This window comes from Typopeltis vanoorti, chromosome 12 (genome assembly GCF_054136105.1).
Source record: "Typopeltis vanoorti isolate ZY-2024b chromosome 12, IOZ_Tvanoo_1.0, whole genome shotgun sequence".
NCBI classification, from domain to species: Eukaryota; Metazoa; Arthropoda; class Arachnida; order Uropygi; family Thelyphonidae; genus Typopeltis; species Typopeltis vanoorti.
In genome coordinates, this window is record NC_143560.1 from 52,519,289 (window position 1) to 52,542,455 (window position 23,167).

At 36.1% G+C, this 23,167-nt stretch overlaps 1 protein-coding gene across 4 annotated transcripts in view; it reads right to left on the bottom strand.

The window, feature by feature from the left end:
• faf (ubiquitin carboxyl-terminal hydrolase-like faf) overlaps nt 1-23,167 on the bottom strand; it is a 1,099,079-nt gene that overhangs the window by 412,132 nt on the left and 663,780 nt on the right. For all 4 annotated transcript variants that reach the window (XM_090401226.1, XM_090401227.1, XM_090401224.1 and 1 more), the window contains one exon: nt 4,379-4,505. In XM_090401226.1, the coding sequence (XP_090257352.1) occupies nt 4,379-4,505 (127 nt within the window). The remainder of the gene's footprint in view (nt 1-4,378; nt 4,506-23,167) is intronic.

The following is a 23,167-nucleotide window of genomic DNA, read 5'->3' on the forward strand; positions in this document are numbered from 1 at the left end:
CCACTATGGGACACCGTTTAGAACTCTAGGCCTGACTTCTGTTGCCTTTATTCAGTATCATTTGCTCAGTGTTATTGCCTGCATGTACATAACATTGTTTTTTGTAATCCCTGATGATGGCAATGTAACATTGCGAAATATAGAAAGGTATTAATTAAAGTTTTTTATAATTAATATTCTAGTATACATTGTCATTTCCTGAAAAATTAAAAGCTATATCCAGCTCAACAATATGGTATCCTAAAATCATTAACTCACGGAGCTATCTGTTCCAATGACAATGCTCTTACTACTAACTCACTTACTTGCAACACACTATTTTAGCCAATGACTAATCCCCAAAGCACAGACAAAACACTAAATGCTCCCTGGAAATCCTCTTCATTGCATAATATTATGCAGAAAAGCTATTGCCATAATGATAAAAATGTTATTTTTGACCACAAGAACTATAGAATAGATTGACTTCTATTTGGGTTTATATAGGTCAAATTTAACTTAGTTTCTAACTTAGTTTGAAATAAATTTGACCTAGATAAACCCAAATAGAAGTCAATCTCTACTATAAACTATTGCCATCCCAGACATTCACAGCACATCTGAAAAAATATCTCATGTGCTTAACAAATATCACCTCTGCACTACATTTACCTGAGTACAAACTCTGTCCTTTTTCATATCCAGGAGTGTATGAAGTGTCCTGGCTTACTATGGATCGACAGGAAGAATTATTGACATCTACCTTGGTGACCATAAAAATTACATTCAGCGTTATCATTGTGGCAAGTCAGGACTAGCAGACCATGACTTGGAACCCTTTTACACAGAATCAAATGGAAGAAAACAATAGTGCTACACAGAAGTCATTATAAGTCAGAGAGATTGTTATTATAATCAGCAGCTTTAAAACATTCTAACCTCAACAAGTATGGCTGAATCAATTTAATAAACATCTGGGAGAGAGCCATTTTAAGATCAAATTAATACTTGTTTTTCTCTCTCTTTCTTTATCCAACAATAGATGGCATCAATTAGGACTTTGGTTTCTTGTTGATAATTTTAACAGTATAGATGAGAACATGGACTGATAAGAAAATAACTATTTATTAACTTATTGCTGATATTTCACTGGTATCTGGCAGCATCAGAACACAAAAACAGTTTGTCACAGTAAGCGAGACAACCACAATCCAGTATAACAATGGGATTAGTTTGAACAATTATAATGTATAACACAAAGTCTAAAGTCCTAATTAGGCGCCATCTATGTTGGAAAAAAAAAACAACAGAGAAAGCAGGTATTAATTTGGTCTTAAGATGACTGTATCCCAAATCTTTGGCAAATTCATACAGTCATACTTGTTGGGAGTATGTTTCAAGGCTTCTGTTGATTCTAGGAACAACCTCTCTGACTTATAATGACTTCTGTGCAGCACTTTTGTTTTTTTACTATCAATCCTGTGTGTAGGGATATCTAAATGCATGGTTTGCTATGGCAAGTCAGGTCTAGCAGACCATGCTTTTAGATATCCCTACACACAGGATTGATAGTACTGGATGTATTTTTTATGTTCACTGAGACAGATGTCCACAGTTCTTCCTGTCTATCCGTAGTAAGCTCAATCACATGAACACAGCACTTCATAGATTCCTGGATGTGATAAAGGAAAGATTCTGTCCTTGGGTGAATGGATGAGAGTTGCCAATTTCATATATGGTTTAAATATGGTGGGTAGCTGATGTTTATTAAGCACTCTAGATATCTTTTCAGATGTGCATTTAATGTATGGGATGGTGACAGTTTTGTTGTAGTCTTCTGTGATAGACCATGGTGGTGGTGGTGGGGGGGGGGGTCCTGGGAAGCATTTAGTATTTTTGTCTATCTTATAGGGATTATAGCCATTGGCTAAGAAGGTGTGACGTAAATGAGAAAGTTCAGTCTGTGTTCTCATCTGTACCGTTCTGTTAGCCTCATGGACCAGAAACATTAGACTCCTTCCTCATTTACCTGAATAGTCTACATCCAAGAATCCAGTTTAAGATCGTAAAGGAAAATGGTAACCTCTCCTTCACTGTATATAGAAAACCCATTCATACAGGCAGATGCATTCCCAAATTTACCCACTATTATCCCTCTCAACAACATGGCATCATTAAAACTAACCAACAGAGTCTATCATCTTTGTTCCAGTGGAACCTCTCTCTCTACTCAACCATATACACAACACCTTCCTGTCCAATGGTTATATTGCTTACAGAATGAAAAAAATAATTAGTTCGTCTCTCATTCCCCAGCCATCCTTCAGAAGGATTTCAGAAATGGCATCACCATCCCCTACGTCCAGGGCACATTGTAAAAAATAGCTAGTTAATAACTCTCCCAAACTTTTGGGAGATTCTTATCTTATGCAACCAACAATGAAATAGTTTTTAAGAATTATTTAATAATATTTTATTAATATTAATTTTCTGGCATGCAGCAACAATTTTAATTGGAAATCTGCGACTGTTCTGTGCTTTGTATTCCATTCCTTTAACTGTTTGTTCTACACTGATGACGTACTGTTACTTACAGTACAAAATATTTGTACCTTTAATTCATTAAAGTTATTATTGTTGGTTTTATACGTGTTAAGTTATTATTTTTAATTATGCCACATGTACCTCTAAAGATAAAAAAATAGCTAGGTCTTTAAAAAAGTACAAGCTCTACACAGCTTTTAAGCACCACTGGAAACTTGCTACCCTTATCCATTCTAACAAAGATCAGTTCCCTCCTCTCTCAGTGCCTGGAGTATATGAAGTAGATTGTTCCTGCAAGATGGCTTACTTTGTACAGACAGGTAGTTCAGCTACTATCCATTTAGATGAACACAAATCTAACATCTGCAGCCACAACTATGGTCAATCTGGCCTTGCAGACCATGTATTGGACACAACTCACAGGATCTTTGGGAAGAAAATCACCATGCTCTACCATAGTAAATTTAAAATGAAAAGACTTATTTTGGAATCTGCAGTGGCACTCAGAAATCAACCTAGAAAGAGTCCAACCAAGAAATGTAACACCGAAATCATCTAACCTGGAATTTAATAATAGCGGATGACATGCTAATGAGAGTGGCTGAGTAACAGTTGCTTCATAGGTAAAGAAAAAAACACAATCTTGTGATCTGAATTGCCTACATTAACAACATCTACAGAATCTTAGAAGGATCATTTGGCAAGGAAGAGATCAAGTTTTTGAAGAGTAGTTAGGATTATCTTCAACTGTGATAAGCATGTGTGCAATCTGTATTAGATTGTTGTTGATGGAAATGCTTCAGCACCACTATCAGCTGGATCAGTGGAGTAAGAAAACAGAATTTAGTTGCAAAGATTAATATATTCAAGAAAGATTACTACGAGATTAGAAAAGTTGTTAGAGAATGAGTTTGAGAGAATGAAGCAAACAGATTTTAAGGTACACACATACACATACACACAATTCTCTCTCTCTAGGAGAGAATTGTGTGTACAGTTCATTTGAGCAAACAGACAAAAATGTCATATCTCAGCCAAAAAGAGTATAAATAATTTTTAAGTGATAGAATTTTCATCATCTGGTGAGACCACTACCATGGTCCCTTCAGTGAACAATGAATTTGAGGACTTTCAAACCAGCTCAGTGCACAATTATTGATTTTTCTTATTATATTAAGATTTTTCCTGAAGAACAGGATTGATCCCAGAGGATACTTTAGAGGAAAGCTGATATTTCCACAGGTTCTGAAGTTAATAATAGGACACATATCTGGTAGGCTTGAACTCCTCTCTCTCCCATGAATGGCAGGGACTCTAGGTCCTTACCAATTTGCAGTTTAACTTTTATTTATTTATGTTTACCATGAGAGACATGGCTAGTCAAGGTTAATTAGCAAAACACCACAGATCGACACAGTATTAGCTTATGTTTTTGGTATCTATGTATATACTTCTGATGACCTTGAGAAAAGGGTGAGTTAGTAATTTTAAAATTTTATTCAAATGGTAGTTGATCTTGCAAATTTTTTATGAGTGCTGTGCACTGTTGAATCACACTAAAAGAAAACAGACAGCACAGCTATCAAACATGAAGTGCAACCACAGGTCTTACATTTGTTAATTTAATTAATTCCAATCATTTTTTTTTAGAATACCTATTTTGAAGATAATGTGCATTTAACTCTTTATAAGTTTAACATCAATGAGAATTATATTAGTTTGTTAACAAATCACATCCTTCTGTATGCTTGCTTGCTTAACTCCAAAGATGAATGCAATTCGTCTATGATTCTTAAAACAAATGTTGTATTACTGATAATTTTCTGTAAAAAAAATCTCACTATTTAATATTTACCTGTGCAAAATATAGGAATAGTAATGGCCACCACTTGCCTGGCCACTATGGACTACAATACCAGTCAACTGATATTTTGTAGAAGATGACTCATTCTCTTCTTCTAAAGTATCCTCAATAACCTCTCCTTAAAATAAAAAAAGAAAAAAATGAAACACAGAGTGATTACAGTTTTTTTTTTATGTGCAGGAAGGGTGCATAAGTAATTTTTAACAAACATAGATGTAACTGTAATATCATAACTGATTTCTCTTATGTGGACATTCTTACTGGTGGTGATTTTTTTTTTTTCTTCAAATCTTTCTATTGAATTTTTAAATTGTTCCAATCCTTCTACAAAAGAAGGATCAATGCATACTTGCAAATTCTATGAACACTTGTATATCATTTGTATGACACACAGTCCATTTATCTATCTCTCAAGTCTGGAGAACTAGCCAACTGACAAAACATGGGAGGCCTAAATCTGGTAAAGAATAGTGATAATAATAAATTGAAAAAACAGAATCAAAAAATTAAGATGACTGCAAAAATTTACACATAACACTTAAAAGATAAAAATAACTCATTTGATAACACCTACTCCCACTCATTATCTTTCTCAACTTTACATCTTGAACTTGTGATTTTGGTCTTGGACAAAAGTGTACAGTGCTAGAAGAATTCCAGCTAATTGAAGATGAATTCCCAGCAATATAAGTTGAATATGAGTTTCATCTTATAACACAAAAACTAGCTACATCTCAAGACAAATCTAATTCTGGTGAGCAGGGCTCCAGAAATACAACTTAAATCTACTAGCCACTAAAAAAATTTTTCTTGCCCAAGATATCAGTCTACTAATCACTATACATTACACATAATTATACAGAATCTCCTTTCCTTTAATGTGGATTTAAAATGTAAACCACAACACAGTTTGTGTTCTTTGGTTTATTGTTCACATGATGAAGAGTAACTTTATAAATCTTATCCGTAAATAATAATTTAGTAGGAAAGACAAATAAAAACATTCATGAAAGCAACAAGAAATTAGGCAGCAATCACTGTGGAACCAGACTCACTTTTATGATGTACTCAGTCCATAACCCACACTCTGACGTGACTTTGCAAGATTAACTAATTAATTAACACATGATGATACATTACGCTATTTTTGTCAGGGAACCATGGCAAACAGTGAAAAGTCGGCTACTGGAACAAGTTCCAACTCATCATCTAGAAGAAGAAGAATAAACCCACATTCAAAAGAACTGAAGACAGGAACTGTCAATATAAGGAGTATTAATGGAAAGGAAATCAAACTTGCAGAAGAACTGGAAAAGTGCCACGTGAACATAATTAGCATTACTGAGACAAAGACAAAAACAGGTGAGATCTTACTAAATAAGTACAGGATGTTATTTTCAAGCAACAACGCTCAAGGAAAGGAATGAGTGGTGATAGCATTCAACACCAAACATGAAGATAAACTTATTGGAAGGCATTTTCAAGTAGTTATGTGGTAAACTTCAAAATATAGACATGGACATTTGTACCTATGGTTCCACAGAAGGTTCTTCCAAGGAAGTGGAGGAATGTTTTGAGTCATTAGAACACACAGCTGACAAAGAAAATGGAAAAAGTGTTGGGAATTTCAACAGCAGAGTAGGAAATGAATCCTGCCAGGCATATAGGCAGGGCATTGCCAACCCGAGGGTGCAAGGGGTGCACCGCACCTGGGTGGCAACATTGACTTTAACACGACATTAACTAATATAATATTAATAACCCTTACTTTTAGATGTCAGACGGGCGGCAAATACCCTTGGTGCGCTCCTGCATATAGGAACATTTTGGGAAAATTTAGAGAAAAGGGCTTTGCTCTTTTCTCTAAATTACTTTGAAAGACTAATAATAATTGCAAGTAGTTACAGGACTTCTACTCAGGACTGGCTAGTCATTACTAGCACCATGTTTCAACATAAAGATACCCACAAATTCAAATGGAGAGAAGACACAAGAAATAACAAAAGCCTCGTTGTCTAGGTCACAATGTTGTTGTGATATCTTCATGCTCATTCAGGATAAGAGTGTACAGAGGATTTGAAATTGTAAGTAACCTTTGCTTAGTACTAAGTAGGATTAAAGAGGATATCACATTGAAAAGAACAGTACGTAAGAAAGTTTTAAAAGAATTAAAGTTGAGCAGCTCGACTATGCAAACATGAAACATGAAACAAACTGAAAATGAACCAAACATTGGAGTCACAGTGGCAAACTCTGAAGCAGACATTGATTGATTCAACTAGGGAGGTATCTGGTGAAATTGTCTACAAGAATAGTAAAATAAGAACACTACAGTGGACACAAGAAGTTAAAGAAGCAGTCCTGGAAAATAAGAAAGCATACCAAATGTTCCTAGCGAATAAGTTGCCAGATGCCCTAAAAGAATACAGAGAAAAATGTAAGAGAGCTAAGCTGTGTATAAAATTAGCTAAACAAAAGTCATCAGAAGACTTTGGCAAACATATAGAAAATAAATATCAGGATGGTGGCCAAATGTTCTGGAGGCTATCGAAGAAGCTTAGAAACAGAGGAAAGAGTACTGTAAAAGGAATCAAAGATGGTAAAGCTGACATGAAAACTGAAGATATGAATATTCCACATGTCTGGAGTAATTACTTTGAAAGACTGTTAAATGAACCAAGCAGTGACAGAACCATAATAGAAATTTTCAAGAGGAAAGCAAAGAGGAGTACATATCAATATTTGAGGTAGAAAAAGTCATCAAAAACTTGAAATGTGGAAAGGCAGCTGGAGTAGATGATACGACCAGAAATGCTTAAGTATGAAGTTATAAAAGTTTTGCAGTGGTTACACTGCATAATTCAGAGGGCCTGGTCAGAAGGTCAAGTCCCAATGATAGAGCTCTCATAGTACCCATATATAAAAAAAGGGTATAAAACTGAATGTGAGAATTACAGAGGAATTTCTCTACTAAGTGTTCCAGATTTATGCAGGCATACTTGAAAAGAGGTACTGAGAAAGATTCTGGAAGAGAAATTTGGAGAAGAACAAGCTGGGTTCAGACCAAATGGAGATTATCAAAATCAAATTTTCACTTTAAGACAAATAGTTGAGAAATCATGGGAATATGACAAGGATCTATACTTAACACTACAATTATATGGGATGAATGAAACATTATACAGAGTAATGCACAGTCTATATTTAAGTTGTCAGTCAGCAGTTAGAAGTGAAGGAAATACATGAAGATGGTTTGATGCAAAATCAGGGATAAGACAAGGTTCACATTATGAAAGAAAGTGGCATTAAGCTTGATATTAGAATTGGAGATGTCAAACTTAGCTCTTTGCTTTAAGTAGATGATGATGTACTTCTAAGCACATCGAGTAGTCTCGGATTCACTAACTAAATTGAATGACACCTATAACAAATTTGGCATGAAAATCAGCAATAAAAAGACCAAAACTATGAAAATAGGCAGGAGAATACAAAATTTCAACTGCATTCTGAATGGAGATCCTTTAGAAAAAGAAAAATAATTCAGCTATTTAGGCACAATTTTTAGTGAAAATGGCAGGTTAACTCTAAAAATAGACAGCAGAATAAATAAAGCTGGTATGGTAGGTAGCCAGTTGAATAAATGTATATGGAATAAGAAAGAAATTAGCCAAAACACCAAACTTGCAGAATACAAGACAGTGTTAAAACCAGTTTTAAGGTAAGGATCTAAGACCACAGATATGAGAGTTCTGAGAAAAAATTAGAGGAATGAACTGATGGCATCAATGGCAGAATCATATTAAAAATGAAAATATCATTAGAAAAGAACTTGACATTATTAGCATTCAAGAATGTGTCAACAGAGCTAATCTAAGGTGGTACAGCCACTTAAATAGAATGGATGAAGAAAGGTCTGCAAAACAGATGTTTGATTGCAAGATGGCAGGAAAGAGACCCAGAGGAATAGCAAGGTCTAGGTCAGGGGTCGGCAACCTGCGGCTCACGAGCCACATGCGACTCTTTGGATGTGAAGCTGTGGCTCTTTAGTTCCATACGCAAATATTATTTATCTTATCAAAAAAAAAAAAAAATTAAAAATCGTTCTGAATCGATTAACGAGGATTAGGCACCGATTCTATCTCTCAGCCACTTGTACTCGCTTTTCACCGCACCCCTCCCCACGTGACACGCATCGTCACTGTCGTCAGTCCGTCGGAAGCTCTCGGAAGTTTATATGTTTGGCAATTTTCATTGATTTCGGCATAGCTGGGCATAACACCTTTACTCGTAAACTAAGTATCTAATATTTGCCAAAATTAAAAAAAACAACTAAAATGTGCAGACTGCGCCGTGATAAACACGTTCTGACAAGTCCTTTCGTGCCAGTCGGCGATCACCGCACACGGGAGGTGACCACAGATGCGACGAAACTATGTACTTATAGTCAATCAGTACGTGAGAGAGTGAGACAAAGTGTTTCGTGTCTAAATTATTTATTTTAATAATTAAATTATTAGAGAATTATTTATTTTATTTAGGTAGGTATTTTTAATTGGGAAATATCGTTGTAAAATGTTTTTTGATAAATTATATTTCATTATGCCCAGCTTCTCGTATATATTTACTTAGGTATACGTTGACATAGTAAATAATTGCAAAACTTGTCATCTGCTGTTTTGGATACCTAAATAATAATTTTAAAAATTCTTTATTACAGCTTCACCGCAAGCATGGCATCTACAAAAAAAAAAAGAGAAGAACTGAAGAAGAGCATCGAGAATTCAATCGGGATTGGACGGAGTCGTTCGCTTTCATATGCAACTCAGATGGCCTTCCGACTTGTCTCATTTGCCACGAAAAACTCGCACACAATAAGAAATCAAATTTAGAGAGACACTTCACTAAAAAACATACTCAGTTTGCTAGTAAATATCTAGCCGGCGAAGAACGAAAAAAAGCTGTCGACGAGATCCAAAAACAAAAACAGCAATCAAGTTCCATGTTAAGCAACTGGACGCAATCTACAAGTAATGTTAATCTGGCAAGCTTCGCGGTATCACTAGAAATTGCAAAAAAAGGCAACCCATTCACAGATGGCGAGTATGTCAAAGATTGCTTCATACGTGCATCTGAAGAACTGTTTCGTGATTTCAAAAACAAACCAGAAATCTTGAAAAAAATCAAAGATTTGCCACTATCCGCTAAAACAGTACAAGATAGAATAGCTAAAATGTCTTCAAATGTAACATATTTGCAGGTGGAAGATATTCAACATTCTTCTGCCTTATCACTTGCTATAGATGAGTCTTGCGACATAAAAGACACGGCACAAGTTGCCCTTTTTGTCAGGTATATGTCTTCCCAAGGTCCAAAAGAAGAACTTCTAGGATTGCTACAGCTCTCGGGACAAACTAGAGGGGAAGATATAGCGAATGCCGTGCAAAAATGCCTTGAAGACAATAAGATCGATTTAAATAAAATCGTTTCAATAGCAACTGATGGAGCCAGAAGTATGACAGGAAAAAATAAAGGGGCAACAACGATTCTTCAGAGCAAAATAAACCACAAAATTCTTACGTTTCACTGCATAACACACCAAGAAGCGCTTTGTGCCCAAACATTTCCGGCTGAAATAGTTGAGGTCATGAATTTGGTAATCAAGATTGTTAACAGCATCTTGTCAAAAGCACTCTACCATCGTCAGTTTAAAGAATTCTTAAACGAAATGGAGACTCAGTATTCCGACCTCCTTCACAATAAAGTGTGATGGCTTTCCAAAGGTAAGGTGTTGAAACGTTTTGCTTTGTGCTTGAATGAAATAAATACATTCCTAAATGAAAAAGGCATTAATCACCCTGAATTAGAGAACGACAAATGGTTGCAAAAATTTTACTTTATGGTGGATATCACAGCGAAATTAAATGAGCTGAATCTAAAACTGCAAGGAAAGGGAAACCCAGCCTATGTTTTGGTAGAAGAATTGGTTTGTTTTGAAGAAAAATTAATTCTTTTTGCAGAAGATATTCAGAGCGGTAAATTACTTCATTTTCAATTTCTAAAGCAATATCGCGATAAAACCAGTGCAACTGCTGACACGAATTACTTCAGCACAGTTATAAAAAAAATTAAAGATGAATTTGCTGACAGATTTGAGCAATTCAAAACCAACAAAACCACTCTAGCATTCATAGTAAATCCTCTCAACACAAATAGTAACGAAATCCACATTGAGCCATTTGGAACTGATACTGGATCTCTAGAAATGCAATTGATCGATTTAAAAAGTAAAGCTTTGTGGAGTGGAAAATTTACAGAGTTGAAAAGCAAGTTGGAAGAGTTGGAGGTCCAGAAATGTATGTACGTAACGCAACAAAAGTGGACAGCTTTAAAAGAAATGTCGCGAGTTGAGGCACTTATATTCGACGCATGGAATAGTCTTCCAGATTGCTACAGTGAGGTGAAGAAGTTGGCATTTGGAGTGCTGACTATCTTCGGATCGACATATTCGTGCGAGCAAGCGTTCTCTTGCATGAATATAATTAAAAGTAAAGTAAGAAGCCAACTAACAAATGAAAATTTAGAGTCGTGTTTGAAACTTAAAACAACAAGTTATGAGCCAAATTTATCCAAACTTTCTAAAACCATGCAAAGCCAACGCTCCCATTGAATTTGTTTGCTCAAATGTATGTTATTGTTTTTTTTATTTTAAGTACAAGTTACATTGTTTAGTAAAGTTTAAATTTTCTACTTGAATAACCATGCAAAGCCATCGCTCCCATTGAATTTGTTTGCTCAATTGTTTGTTATTGAAGTACAAGTTAGTGTTGTAAGTAAATGTTTAATTGTTTTAATTTTTTATTTAAATAATAAGTAATTATCTAATAATGCCATATATATATTATCTAATTTGTTGTGAAAAACACTACTTATATATGAATAAATAGATATTTTTTCTTATGAATAAATAAATTAGTTTTTTTTTTATCAAAAAACTTTATTTATGCGAGTACTATTTATTGTTGGCAAGAAAAAATTTTGTGGCTCTTTAAAAACTTTGAAATTTTGTAAATTGTAATTTTTGACTCTTCCGACTCAAAAGGTTGCCGACCCCGGATCTAGGTGGATTGATTCGGTCAGAAGTGTCTTAGAAGATTGGAAATTGTTGTTGTTGGTCTCACAACCATCTCCATAACAAAACAGTATCAATGATGCACTCTGGAGGGAAAGACTAGGGGTTCAAATCTCATCTAGGACATGAAGAACTTGTATAAGGTCTTTTCAACTGAAGGTGAGTTAGTTGGTCTGAATAAGAAATGGCAGGGATTTTCCTTTTTGAAACTGAGATTTTCACCTTGGGAAAAAAACAGGCAAACTGTTGGAAAAATGCACATAATTAACAATATCCTAGCCACATAGCTTTAGATGCTTTATCTGCAGTTTAACAAAACTGATCTTACAATATGCATCTATCCTCTAAAGACATTTGCAAATACCCTACTGGATGATTCATACACCCTGTTGTTTCAAGAACAGTGCTTTCTCCTTGGCAGACTAGACCAGCCAAACTGAATCAGAACACAGATTAATATTAAATACCTATAATTTTCAAAGGGTAAGTAAACTTCTCCTCATCCAGATGTCCCTACTCCCTTTACAACTCCCAATAATTACATTCTTCTCATAATCAGCTTCAAATGTACAACCCTACCTATACTGTGGAAAGACGTCTCAAAAATAGCTAACATTAAGTCAATCCCACCTCATGCTCTTCGTCTTCTTCTGTCTGCTAACATTTTCCAGCATAATCTTAACAGTTTAGTTTTTATACTTGATACTCAAGTCCTGGCCCAGTCAAACTTAATAGTCGTTCAAAAATGCATTGGGCATCAATAAAAAAACGCTGACATTTTTCGGCAGAATTCTGATAGTTCCTACATATTTGGTACTAGCCAATAAAGGAGTTTCTTTCACTTTTTTTTAAATTTCATATTTAACAATTCTAAGATAAACTAGATATCAATAAGATAGTGTTGTAATTCATTTGTAACTAAAGTAGTCCATTTCTCTCTGTTTATCTTATGAGTTACAGAAACTTAACATTAGTTTTAGCAGAAAAAAGTTTCCATTAAAACTGACATGTTTACATTGGACTGTCATGCATGCTACATATTCACTGAGGGTTTCTTGACCTTATACTGTATCATAATAAATTTAGTTTAATCCTTTATCCAAGTGTGAGAAAACAAAGTTTGCACCTGAAAATATCTTCAGGACTGGGGTAAGGTAGTACAACACCAGGCAACTCATAGCAAAGGTGGACCAAGCTAACCTCACTCCTATCTCAGTATCTCCCATAATGCAAAACACTTCTCCTTGCAGATATGTATGATGTTATGCATTAAGGAAGGCCACTACCCAGACTAGTTTTCACCTTTATTGAGATCTCTTCAGTGGGAGGCCAGGCCTAGAAGTGGAGATACCAGGCAGAAGCAATGGCGAGGTCACCTTTACCTATAGGAATTGCCAAAAGGTGTGCCATATTTTTATTAAATTACTCTGGATTTAGAGAAAGATGTTGAAAGTTTATTTTTCACTTGGTTAGATTATAATAAATTTAGTTTAATCCTTTATCCAAGTGTGAGCAAACAAAGTTTGCACCTGAAAATATCATCAAGACTGGGGTAAGGTAGTACAACACCGCGCAACTCGTAGCAAAGGTGGACCAAGCTAATGTAGCACACCTTTTGGCAACTCCTATAGGTAAAGATAACCTTGTCATTGCTTCTGCCTGGTATCTCCACTTCTAGGCCTGGCACCCATTAAAGAGATCTCAATAAAGGTCGAAACTAGTCTGGGTAGTGGCCCTTCCCTTAATGCATAACATTATACATATCCGCAAGGATATGTGTTTTGCATTATGGGAGATACCGGGATAGGAGTGATGTTAGCTTGGTCCACCTTTGCTACGAGTTGCCTGGTATTGTTACTACCTTACCCCAGTCCTGAAGATATTTTCAGGCGCAAGCTTTGTTTGCTCACACTTGTGATAAAGGATTAAACTAAATTTATTATAGTCTAACCAAGTGAAAAATAAACTTTCAATATACTGTATCATACGAAAGAAAGCATTAGGTAATTTATTTAAAATAAAAGTATTTCATTTAAAAATATCTGTTATTGGAATCTTTTGGTTTCTTCATCAGATAAATTTATTTTTGTATAATTATAACTTCTTATAAGATCAACAGGAGAAATCAATGATATAAATGAAAGAAATCAGTATTTTTTTTTTTTATAAAGTTGATGAGCATTTTTGTTTCAAGTGAGATCTACAATTTCACCCCCCCACACACACACAATAACAGTCAATCAAAACACACAATGAAGCATCCATGTATAAAACCAGCATAATTACTACCCAATTAAAAAAAAAGAAAAAATCCACCTATGAAATAAAGTTGCTACCACAGTTTCTTAACTTTTTTTTTCTTTTATCTCATTCCAAAAACAGAGTAAATGATTAGCATTTTTAAAATAAAAAAAATCTGAAAAAACTATAAAAATCCACCTCCTTTTCTCTTCTTTTGGGGAAAGGGATATATAAAAACAGATATGACAGACAATATTATTTCATTTTCACTAACAGGTATATACAAAGAAACGCATATTGTTTTTCACTCCCTATACGAGGGTGGTCTGAAAAGTTCTCGGCCTAACAATGAAAAAATTAATTTATAATTTCAAAATTATTTTATTTTTCGACATAATATCCCTTAAGACTAACACATTTATTCCAGCAATGCTCCAGCACCATCATCCCGTCCCTGTAGTGGTTCTCAGTAATATCTGCAAAATACACCTCTACAGCTACAATCACTTCTTGATCCGAAGAGAAATGCTGACCAGCAAGAAAGCGTTTTAGTTTTGGGAAGAGATAGAAGTCAGAGGCAACCAAATCAGGGGAATATTATAGATATTCCAATTCATAGTGCAGATCCCTTAATTTTTCCATTGCCAAAACGTTTGTGGGCAGGTGCACTGTCCTGATGAAAGATGATTTTTTTCTTCTAGTCTGGTTAAAAGATCGGAATAATATTCCCCGGTTATTGTTTTACTCTTTTCAAGATAATAAACAAAATGCCTTTAGCATCCCAAAACATTGATGCCATCACCTTTCCTGCTAATGGAACCGACTTTGTGTTCTTTGTTTTTTGTCCATTGTTTTGACTGCTGTTTGGATTTTAGCGTGTAATGGTGAATCCAAGGCTTATCCATAGTAATAAATCGACACAAAAAATCAGTTTTAGTCTGGTTAAAATGCTCCAAGCACTGTTCAGATTTTCATCCAAGTGGGTTTTTGATCTGCTTTGAGCAAGCGCAGCACCCATCTCACACAAAGCTTTTTCATTTGCAATTCTTCATGCAAAATATATCCTACACGTTCTTTTGAAATGTGCAATTTCATGCACTTTGACTCACCAGTCATCCAATACCATATCGTGCAGTTGATCAATGATTTCTGGTGTTGTTACACTTTTTGGACATCCTTCATGTGGATCATCTTCAAGGCTGATACGGCCAATTTTAAACACGGCAGCCCATTTCTTAATTGTTGAAAACGAAGGAGGAGAGTGCCCATGAAGTGATACTACTGGACCTTGCCAAGGCCTTTGACAGGATACGACATGGAACCCTAATCACTAAACTGGAGCAGATGGGGATAGATATAGGGTTGGTGAGATGGATAGGAGGGTGGTTGAAGGAGAGATACCAGAGAGTTGCATCTCTCCTTCAACCACATGTGGTTAAATCTCCTGTGCCACAGGGCTCTGTTCTTGGACCACTGCTTTTCAATTTGTTCATCAATGTTATAGGAAAGGATTTGAGAGGAAGTGTTCACTTGTTTGCTGATGATGCAAAGTTGGGTAGAGCAATTGTGAGTGCACAGGATGTCAAAATTTTACAGGATGATTTGGATAGTTTGGAGGACTAGGATAGGAAAAATGGATGTCAGTTTAATGTGGCAAAGTGTAAGGTTATGCACTTTGGGGTGAAAAGAATAGCAGCAGTATATCGCATTGGTGGAACCGTACTCCAGGAGATTGATGAGGCCATGGATTTGGGCGTGTTGGGGGATAGGGAATTGAAGTTTATGGGGCACATTGCAAAAGTGACTAAATCAGCTCATCAAATCACTTGGCTTCTGAAAAATACTTTAACACATGCACAGACAAACAAGTTGTTGTTCCTCTGTATCGAGCCTTGATAAGACCCCATCTGGACTACTGTGCCCAGTTATGGGCACCAGGGTTTCTTCGTGATGGGGAGGAAGTGGAGAGGATCCAGAGACGAGTGACCAAGATGATAGATGGTCTGTGGAATGAACCTTATGAGAATAGGTTGAAGATTTGTGGGTTGCAGAGATTGGACGATAGGTGAAGGAGGGGTGATATGATTGAGACATTCAAATTACTGAAGGGTTTCTATAAGATTGATCCAGAAGATATTTTTGAAAATATGACTGGTGGTGGGAGGACTAGGGGCCATGCATGGAAGCTGGGCAAGAGCGTGGTTGACAAGGGAGTTAGAGCTAGGTTTTTTACTTGGAGAGTGGTGAATGAGTGGAATAAGCTTCCAGAGTCTGTTGTGGGTGCTACGACCGTGAATGAGTTCAAGGCAGGGTATGATAGATACTGTGTCAATGTCGAATGGTTGTTCTTGACATGATGATAGGGCCTCCCTCGATGAGTCTGTCGACTCCTTGGAGTTGCCCAGAACAATAATAACAATAATAATAACAATGAACTTTTATGAACTTCTAATGAATTTCTTTTCCCGTTAAACCTTCTTTTACAAAGAATTTTATAACCGCACAATACTCAATTTTATCCATTTCAAGGGATACAGACAAGACATTTGCTTCAGACAGCTATATAAAGTTAACTTCTTGATAGAATGAGTTGTAATTTCACATGGATTCTTATGTCAGATGTACTAACTTAGGGGAAAAAAAAAAAGTGCCGATAGTATTGCCATCTATGGTCGAGACCGATAATGTTTCAGACTACCCTTGTACCCCCACCATTGTGAATATGAGTTAATTTATCGTTGTTTGCAATGTTATTAATGGTTTGTAGTTTGAGGAGAGATTAGGATTTTTTTTAAATAAACTGATTCACAAATGTACTTATGTTTTATAATAAACAGGCCAGAGAAATTAACAAACACAGAGAAGTAATTTCATTCTATGAAACTGTGACCTTCCAGCAAGAGTACACAGGATAATGTACAGCACAATAATTAGCAGAAGGAAGCAAATGGATAAGAAAGATAGCTATATTTGACTCATGACAGGTTTCTTCTTTAGTAGAATAAGAATTCTTTCACAGACATTTATTACTGCTCTGTATTTATTCAAACAGTTCACAGTTTGTCTAACTGTTCTAGTCTTTGACTAGAACAGTTAAAATGAAGTAGAATGGAACTCTGTTTTGTTTAATGCATTTAATAAAGTTTTTCTTATTTGATAATGACTGCTGCTGGTATTTTTGTTTTTATTTTTCGTGGAAAGAGAATTTATGTAATAAACTATTTTGCTTATAAAAACAAGTTTGGTTTTTTTTTTGTATTTAAAATAAATTTTTACTGCTCCACCACTGCTGAAATGTGTTTTATATCACTGTTTCACAATCTTATAATTCTATATACAGCTCATGGTTATTTGAATAATAATAATAAAAAAGGATATCCTAAATGTATATTCATTATTGGTATCCTATAGTTCAACCAACCACTTATCAAAATAATTCTATAAAAACATGAACTATCCTAACTGGTAATTAGTTTACGGAATTAACAACGCATATAAAGTATATTAATTAAAGATAACTTTAATGAATAACTTCTATATTTCGGCAACATCACATTGCCATCTTCAGGAACATAAAGATATGGTAAGTGCACGCAGGCACTAACACAAAGCAAATGAGGAAGAAAGCAAGAAACTAATATTGTTCCTAAAGTCCTAATGGTGCCCTCTTGAGGGCTAATTTGGTAGTCTTGGCAGTTGGGCTGAAGTTCTCATAATGTAAGTCTCCCAAATTAGGGGAAGTTTCATGCACCCAAATTTGTTGATGTTAGGAACGTTTTTTAGAGCTGCTGAAGATTCTTTGAATAATCTTTCGTATTTAAACTTGCTGCGATGAATTATTTTTGTTTTCTTCCAACGAATTTTATGGTGGGTATCTAAGGCATGGTCTGCCAGCCCAGAGCGGCTGTACTGGTGAAACCGAATGTAGTCTTGGTTTTCTGAAATCCTGATATTTGTTGTTCTGCCTGTTTGGCCAAAGTAGGACAATTTGCAGCTGCAAAGGACCTGGTATACACCAGGTAAGTCTAGGGGAAGTGGTTGGTCTTTGGTAGAGCGGATAAGGGATGCCAACTTTTTATATGGTCTGTAACAGGAAGTAAGGTCATATTTTTTTGAGGATATTGGTTATTTTCTCAGAGGTGCCCTGGATGTAGGGGATGGTGATAGACTTAGTGTAATCTTTATTGTGGAGGGCGGGGGGGGGGGGGGGTTTGTGGTTTACTGGTTTTAGTATTTTTTGGATTTTTTTGGGGTTATAGCCATTGGCTAAGAAAGTGTTGAGGATGTGGTTTAGTTCAGTAGTTAGGGCCTTGTCATCTGAGCAGATTAATTTTGCCCTGTTATATAGTGTTTTTATAACCCTGTCAACCTCTCGTCAGCAGTTTTAAAGCCTGAAGCACTCACTGCACTTTCACGTGGTCACAATTTCGCCCTAGCTCCAAAAAGAATACCTGCCGAAGAAATCATGATCCACATAGAACGTGGGATTCGCAACCTGCCTAACCATATCGCCAACAACGTTAGGCTGGATGTAGTCGGTGTTCTCACTAAAGCCTAACTTCCAAAAACCAACTTATCCAAAAACAAATATGCAGCCCTACAAGAATTGAAAAACAACAAAAAAATAGTAATCACCAAGGCGGATAAGGGAAACGCCACTGTGGTGCTCAATCAAAAAGACTATAAAGGTAAGCTAACTGCTTTAGTACTAGACCGTACGACTTACCTCCCCATTGAATATAATCCGACCAGCTCTCAGATTAGAACTCTCCACAGACTCCTTAAGAAGGTCCTTTCTTTTAGGCTTGCACGGTGATCCAAATGCATTTTTGGAAATTATGGAGACAACTACCGTGTTTGAATAAAAACTTTAGTTTACTATTACTAAAATGGGGTGCTTAAGGGTTAAAGCTGTATAACTGAGAGGAGACCTCCACATAGCCTTTAAAGGAATGCGGAGAACCGACCAGGGCTTCTGACCTAATGTCCAATCCTCACCTTCTCGTGGTGCACCCTGTTGGGTATCTACTTTGATACTGAACGAACGAGGATGGGCTGGCAATTTGGGATTTAGCCGACCAAATTGTATTCTTATTGGTTAAACCAAAATAAAAAATGATGGTACAACATGACAAAATTTCATGCCGGCTGGGGCGTCGCCCGGTTAAACAAGGCCCCCGTTGTTTTCGCCAGGGAACCAGGGCGAACAGCGAAAAGTCAGCTACTGGAACAAATCTGAAAACAAACCCCAACTCAACATCACCAGAGTTAAAGATCGGTACTATCAACGTAAGAAGCCTGAATGGCAAAGAAATGGAGCTAGCTGAGGAATTAGATAAGTACCAGATCGACATAATAGGGGTGACTGAAACAAAAAAGACCAAAACTGGTGAGATCTTTCTGAGCAATAAATACAAAATGTTATATTCAGGCAATAACAATCAAGGAAAAGAAGGAGTAGCCATAGTATTCAACACAAAATACGAGGCTAATCTTCTTGAATGGCAGTCAGTCTCAAGTAGAGTAATGTGGGCAAATATGAGAATGGGGAACTGGACAATGAGACTTATTTGTGCCTATGGTCCCACAGAAGGTTCTACTAAGGTAGAAGTGGAGGAATTTTTTGAGGCTTTAGAAAAAGCAACTGACACAATGAAAAAGGAAAAGTTGGTCCTTGTTGGGGATCTAAATAGTAGAGTAGGAAATGATTGTGAGACATACAAAAATATTTTGGGAAAATTTGGAGAAAAGAGCAAAGCTAATAATAATGGCAAATATCTGTTGGATTTCTGCTCAGGACATGGACTGGTTATTACTAACACCATGTTCCAACATAAAAATGTGCACAAATTCACATGGAGAGAAGAGGCTAGGAATAAGAAAAGTCTCATTGACTATGTTATTGTTGATAGTGATGTTTTCTCCCTGGTGCAGGACACCAGAGTGTACAGAGGATTTGAAATTGGAAGTGATCACTATTTAGTCTTGAGCAGGATAAAATTGAATTTCATATTGAAAAGAATAACATGTAAGAAAGTTTTAAAGCGAATAAAAGTTGAGCAGCTCTCAGATGTGAACTGTAGACTAAAATACAGAAATATTATTGAAAAGAAAATGAAAGAGTTTGAGAACAGGAATCAAACCTTGGAGATTCAGTGGCAAACTCTAAAGGAAACATTGATTGATTCTGCCAGAGAGGCATGTGGTGAGGTTGTGTGCAAAGATAAAAAAATCAGAACTCCCTGGTGGACACAGGAAGTTAAAGAGTCAGTGAAGGAAAAGAAGAAAGCATATCAAAAGTTCCTGGCAAATAAGTCAGCTTTTACTCTTACAGAATACAGAGACAAATGTAAGAAAGCTAAACAGTGTGTAAAACTAGCTAAACAAAAGTCATGGGAGGACTTTGGCAAGAATATAGAAAATAAATATCAAGAAGGTGGCAAAATATTCTGGAGGTTGTTGAAGAAGCTTAGGAATGGAGGAAAGAGTGCTGTAAAAGGAATTAGAGATGATAAAGGTGAAATGAAAACAGGAGAAAAAGATATCCTTGAAGTATGGAGTAATTACTTTGAAAAACTGCTAAATGAAACAAGCAGTGATGACAGCACAGTGATAAAAAACACTGACCAAGCATGCAGTCAGGAATACATATCCATACTTGAAGTAGAAAAAGCCATCAAAGGCTTGAAATGTGGAAAGGCAGCAGGAGTAGATGATATTCGACCAGAAATGCTGAAGTATGGTGGTATAAGAGTCTTACAGTGGCTCCACTGCATAGTTCAGAAAGCCTGGACAGAGGGACGAATTCCCGATGATTGGAGTAGAGCTCTCATAGTACCCATATATAAAAAGGGAAATAAAACTGAATGTGAGAATTACAGAGGTATTTCCCTACTGAGTGTTCCTGGCAAGATCTATGCAAGTATACTTGAGAAACGGTTGAGAAGAATTGTGGAAGAAAAGCTTGGTGAAGAACAAGCTGGATTCAGGCCAAATAGAGGCTGTCAGGATCAGATCTTCACTTTACGACAAATAGTCGAGAAAGCATGGGAATATAACAAAGATCTGTATTTAAGTTTTGTCGATTTGGAAAAGGCATATGACAAGGTGCCAAGAGAGAAGCTATTCAATACGCTGCAGTTATATGGTGTCAATGGGGCATTATATCAAGCAATACTTAGTCTTTATTTGAGTTGTGAGTCAGCAGTTAGAATTGAAGGAAGTACAGGAGGATGGTTTAGTGTTAAATCTGGTGTGAGACAAGGATGTACATTATCCCCTCTGTTATTCATTATCTATATGGATCACATTGTGAAGGAATGTGGTATTAAACCTGATATCAAAATTGGAGATGTTAATGTCAGCTCTTTGCTTTATGCGGATGATGTTGTACTTCTAAATAAATCCGCTACAAGTCTGCAAGATTCTCTGACTAAATTGAATAGCTGTTGTAATAGATATGGTATGAAGGTCAGCAATAAAAAGACAAAGACAATGAAAATAGGCAGAATCATTGAAAATGTCAACTGTGTTGTGAATGGGGAACCTGTGGAACAGGTAAAACATTTCAGCTACTTAGGCACAATTTTTACTGAAGATGGTAAACTAAATATAGAAACAGACAACAGAATCAGCAAAGCTGGTATCGTGGGAAGTCAATTGAATAAATTCATATGGAATAAGAAAGAAATTAGTCGGAACACTAAATTAGCTGTATACAAGACTGTGTTCAAACCAATTTTAACTTATGGATCCGAGAGCTGGGTCAGAAGTAAAACACTTGACCAAAGACTAGAGACCGCAGATATGAGAGTCCTGAGAAAGATTAGAGGCGTGAACAGATGGCATCAATGGCAATATCATATTAAAAATGAGGATATTAGGAAAGAACTTAACATTGTCAGTATCCAGGAATGCGTTAGCAGAGCTAATCTCAGATGGTATGGTCACTTAAATAGAATGGGAGAGGAAAGATTAGCAAAACAAGTGTTCTCTGCCAGGTTGGCAGGAAAACGACCCAGAGGAAGACCAAGATATAGGTGGATTGATACGGTACAAAGTGCCTTAGGCGATAGAAATATAAGATCTGATAATGTTGCAGTCTTGACAAGTAACAGACTGATTTGGAGGAAAATTGTAGATAGGAAGTTAGTAATGATGTAATTTTTTCATGTAGTACTGTCATATCCTGTACACCCCTTGAGGGTACATGGCAGGAATTTGATGATGATGATGATGATGAAATTTTACAATTCGACGTTTCGACCTTTATGTTAAGGTCGAAACGTTCTGGAGCGTACAAATATACACAGGAAACAAGCTATACCACAATCATACTGGTTCGTTAAAGACACTGACTAACCGCTACCACAATTGTTGGCCTGACCTCTGGTGGAAAAAAAAAAAAAAAAAAAAAAAAAAAAAATTATACATCAGCGCTAAAGTCCTATTATTTGTGTTATCTACTATATACATATATTAACATTATATTAACATCATTCCAGCCAGTTGGAGTGGAATGGTTTCTAATAATAGCAGATTGGCTAGAGTCCTGACTTGTGTTGAATCTTTCAAATTAGGTTGGCTGAATGTGTGCCATCCAGATCCTTGGAATTTTCATACCATCTTTGTTGTTGATATTTGGGTGGTTTATCAGGATTTCGCAGGATTCTTTAAATTTTCTTTCGTACCATGTTTTTGTACGGTGTAAGGAGCAGGTGCTTTTCCAGTTGATTTGGTGTAAGGTGTTGAGTGCGTGGTCTGAGAGGCCTGCTTCACCATAATGGTTATATTTAATGTGTCTAATGTTTTTTTTTTTTTTTTTTTTTTTTTTTTTTTTTTTTTTTTTTTGCGTATAGGGATTGTCCGTCCTGTTTCACCAATGTACGGTGAGTTACAGGTGCAGCGGATGCAATAGACTCCAGGATGTGCTAATGGGAGGAGAGGGTCCTTAGAGGAGCTGAATATAGTTTTAAGTTTAGTGGGTGGTTTAAAGGTGGCATTAAGGTTATAATGTTGTAGGATTCTGTTGATTTTTTCTGATAACCCTTTAATGTATGGGATGGCTATGGTTTTACTGTAGTCTAGATTCGTTTTTGTTGTGGTTTTATAGAGTATTTTATTGACAGTATTTTTGTTATAGCCATTGTTTATGAATGTGTCACTAATGATTTTTAGTTCTTGTTTCAGGGCCTGCTGGTTAGAGCAAATAGTTGTGGCTCTGTTTTTAAGGGTGTTTATGACTCCATATTTTTGTGCTGGGTGGTGATATGAATTCGCATGTATGTATTTGCCCGTGTGTGTAGGTTTTCGGTAGACCGTGAAGGATAGATTGCCTGAAGGCAGACATGTAACTAGTGTGTCTAGGAACGGGAGCGAATTTTGGTTTTCGATTTCGATGGTAAATTGTA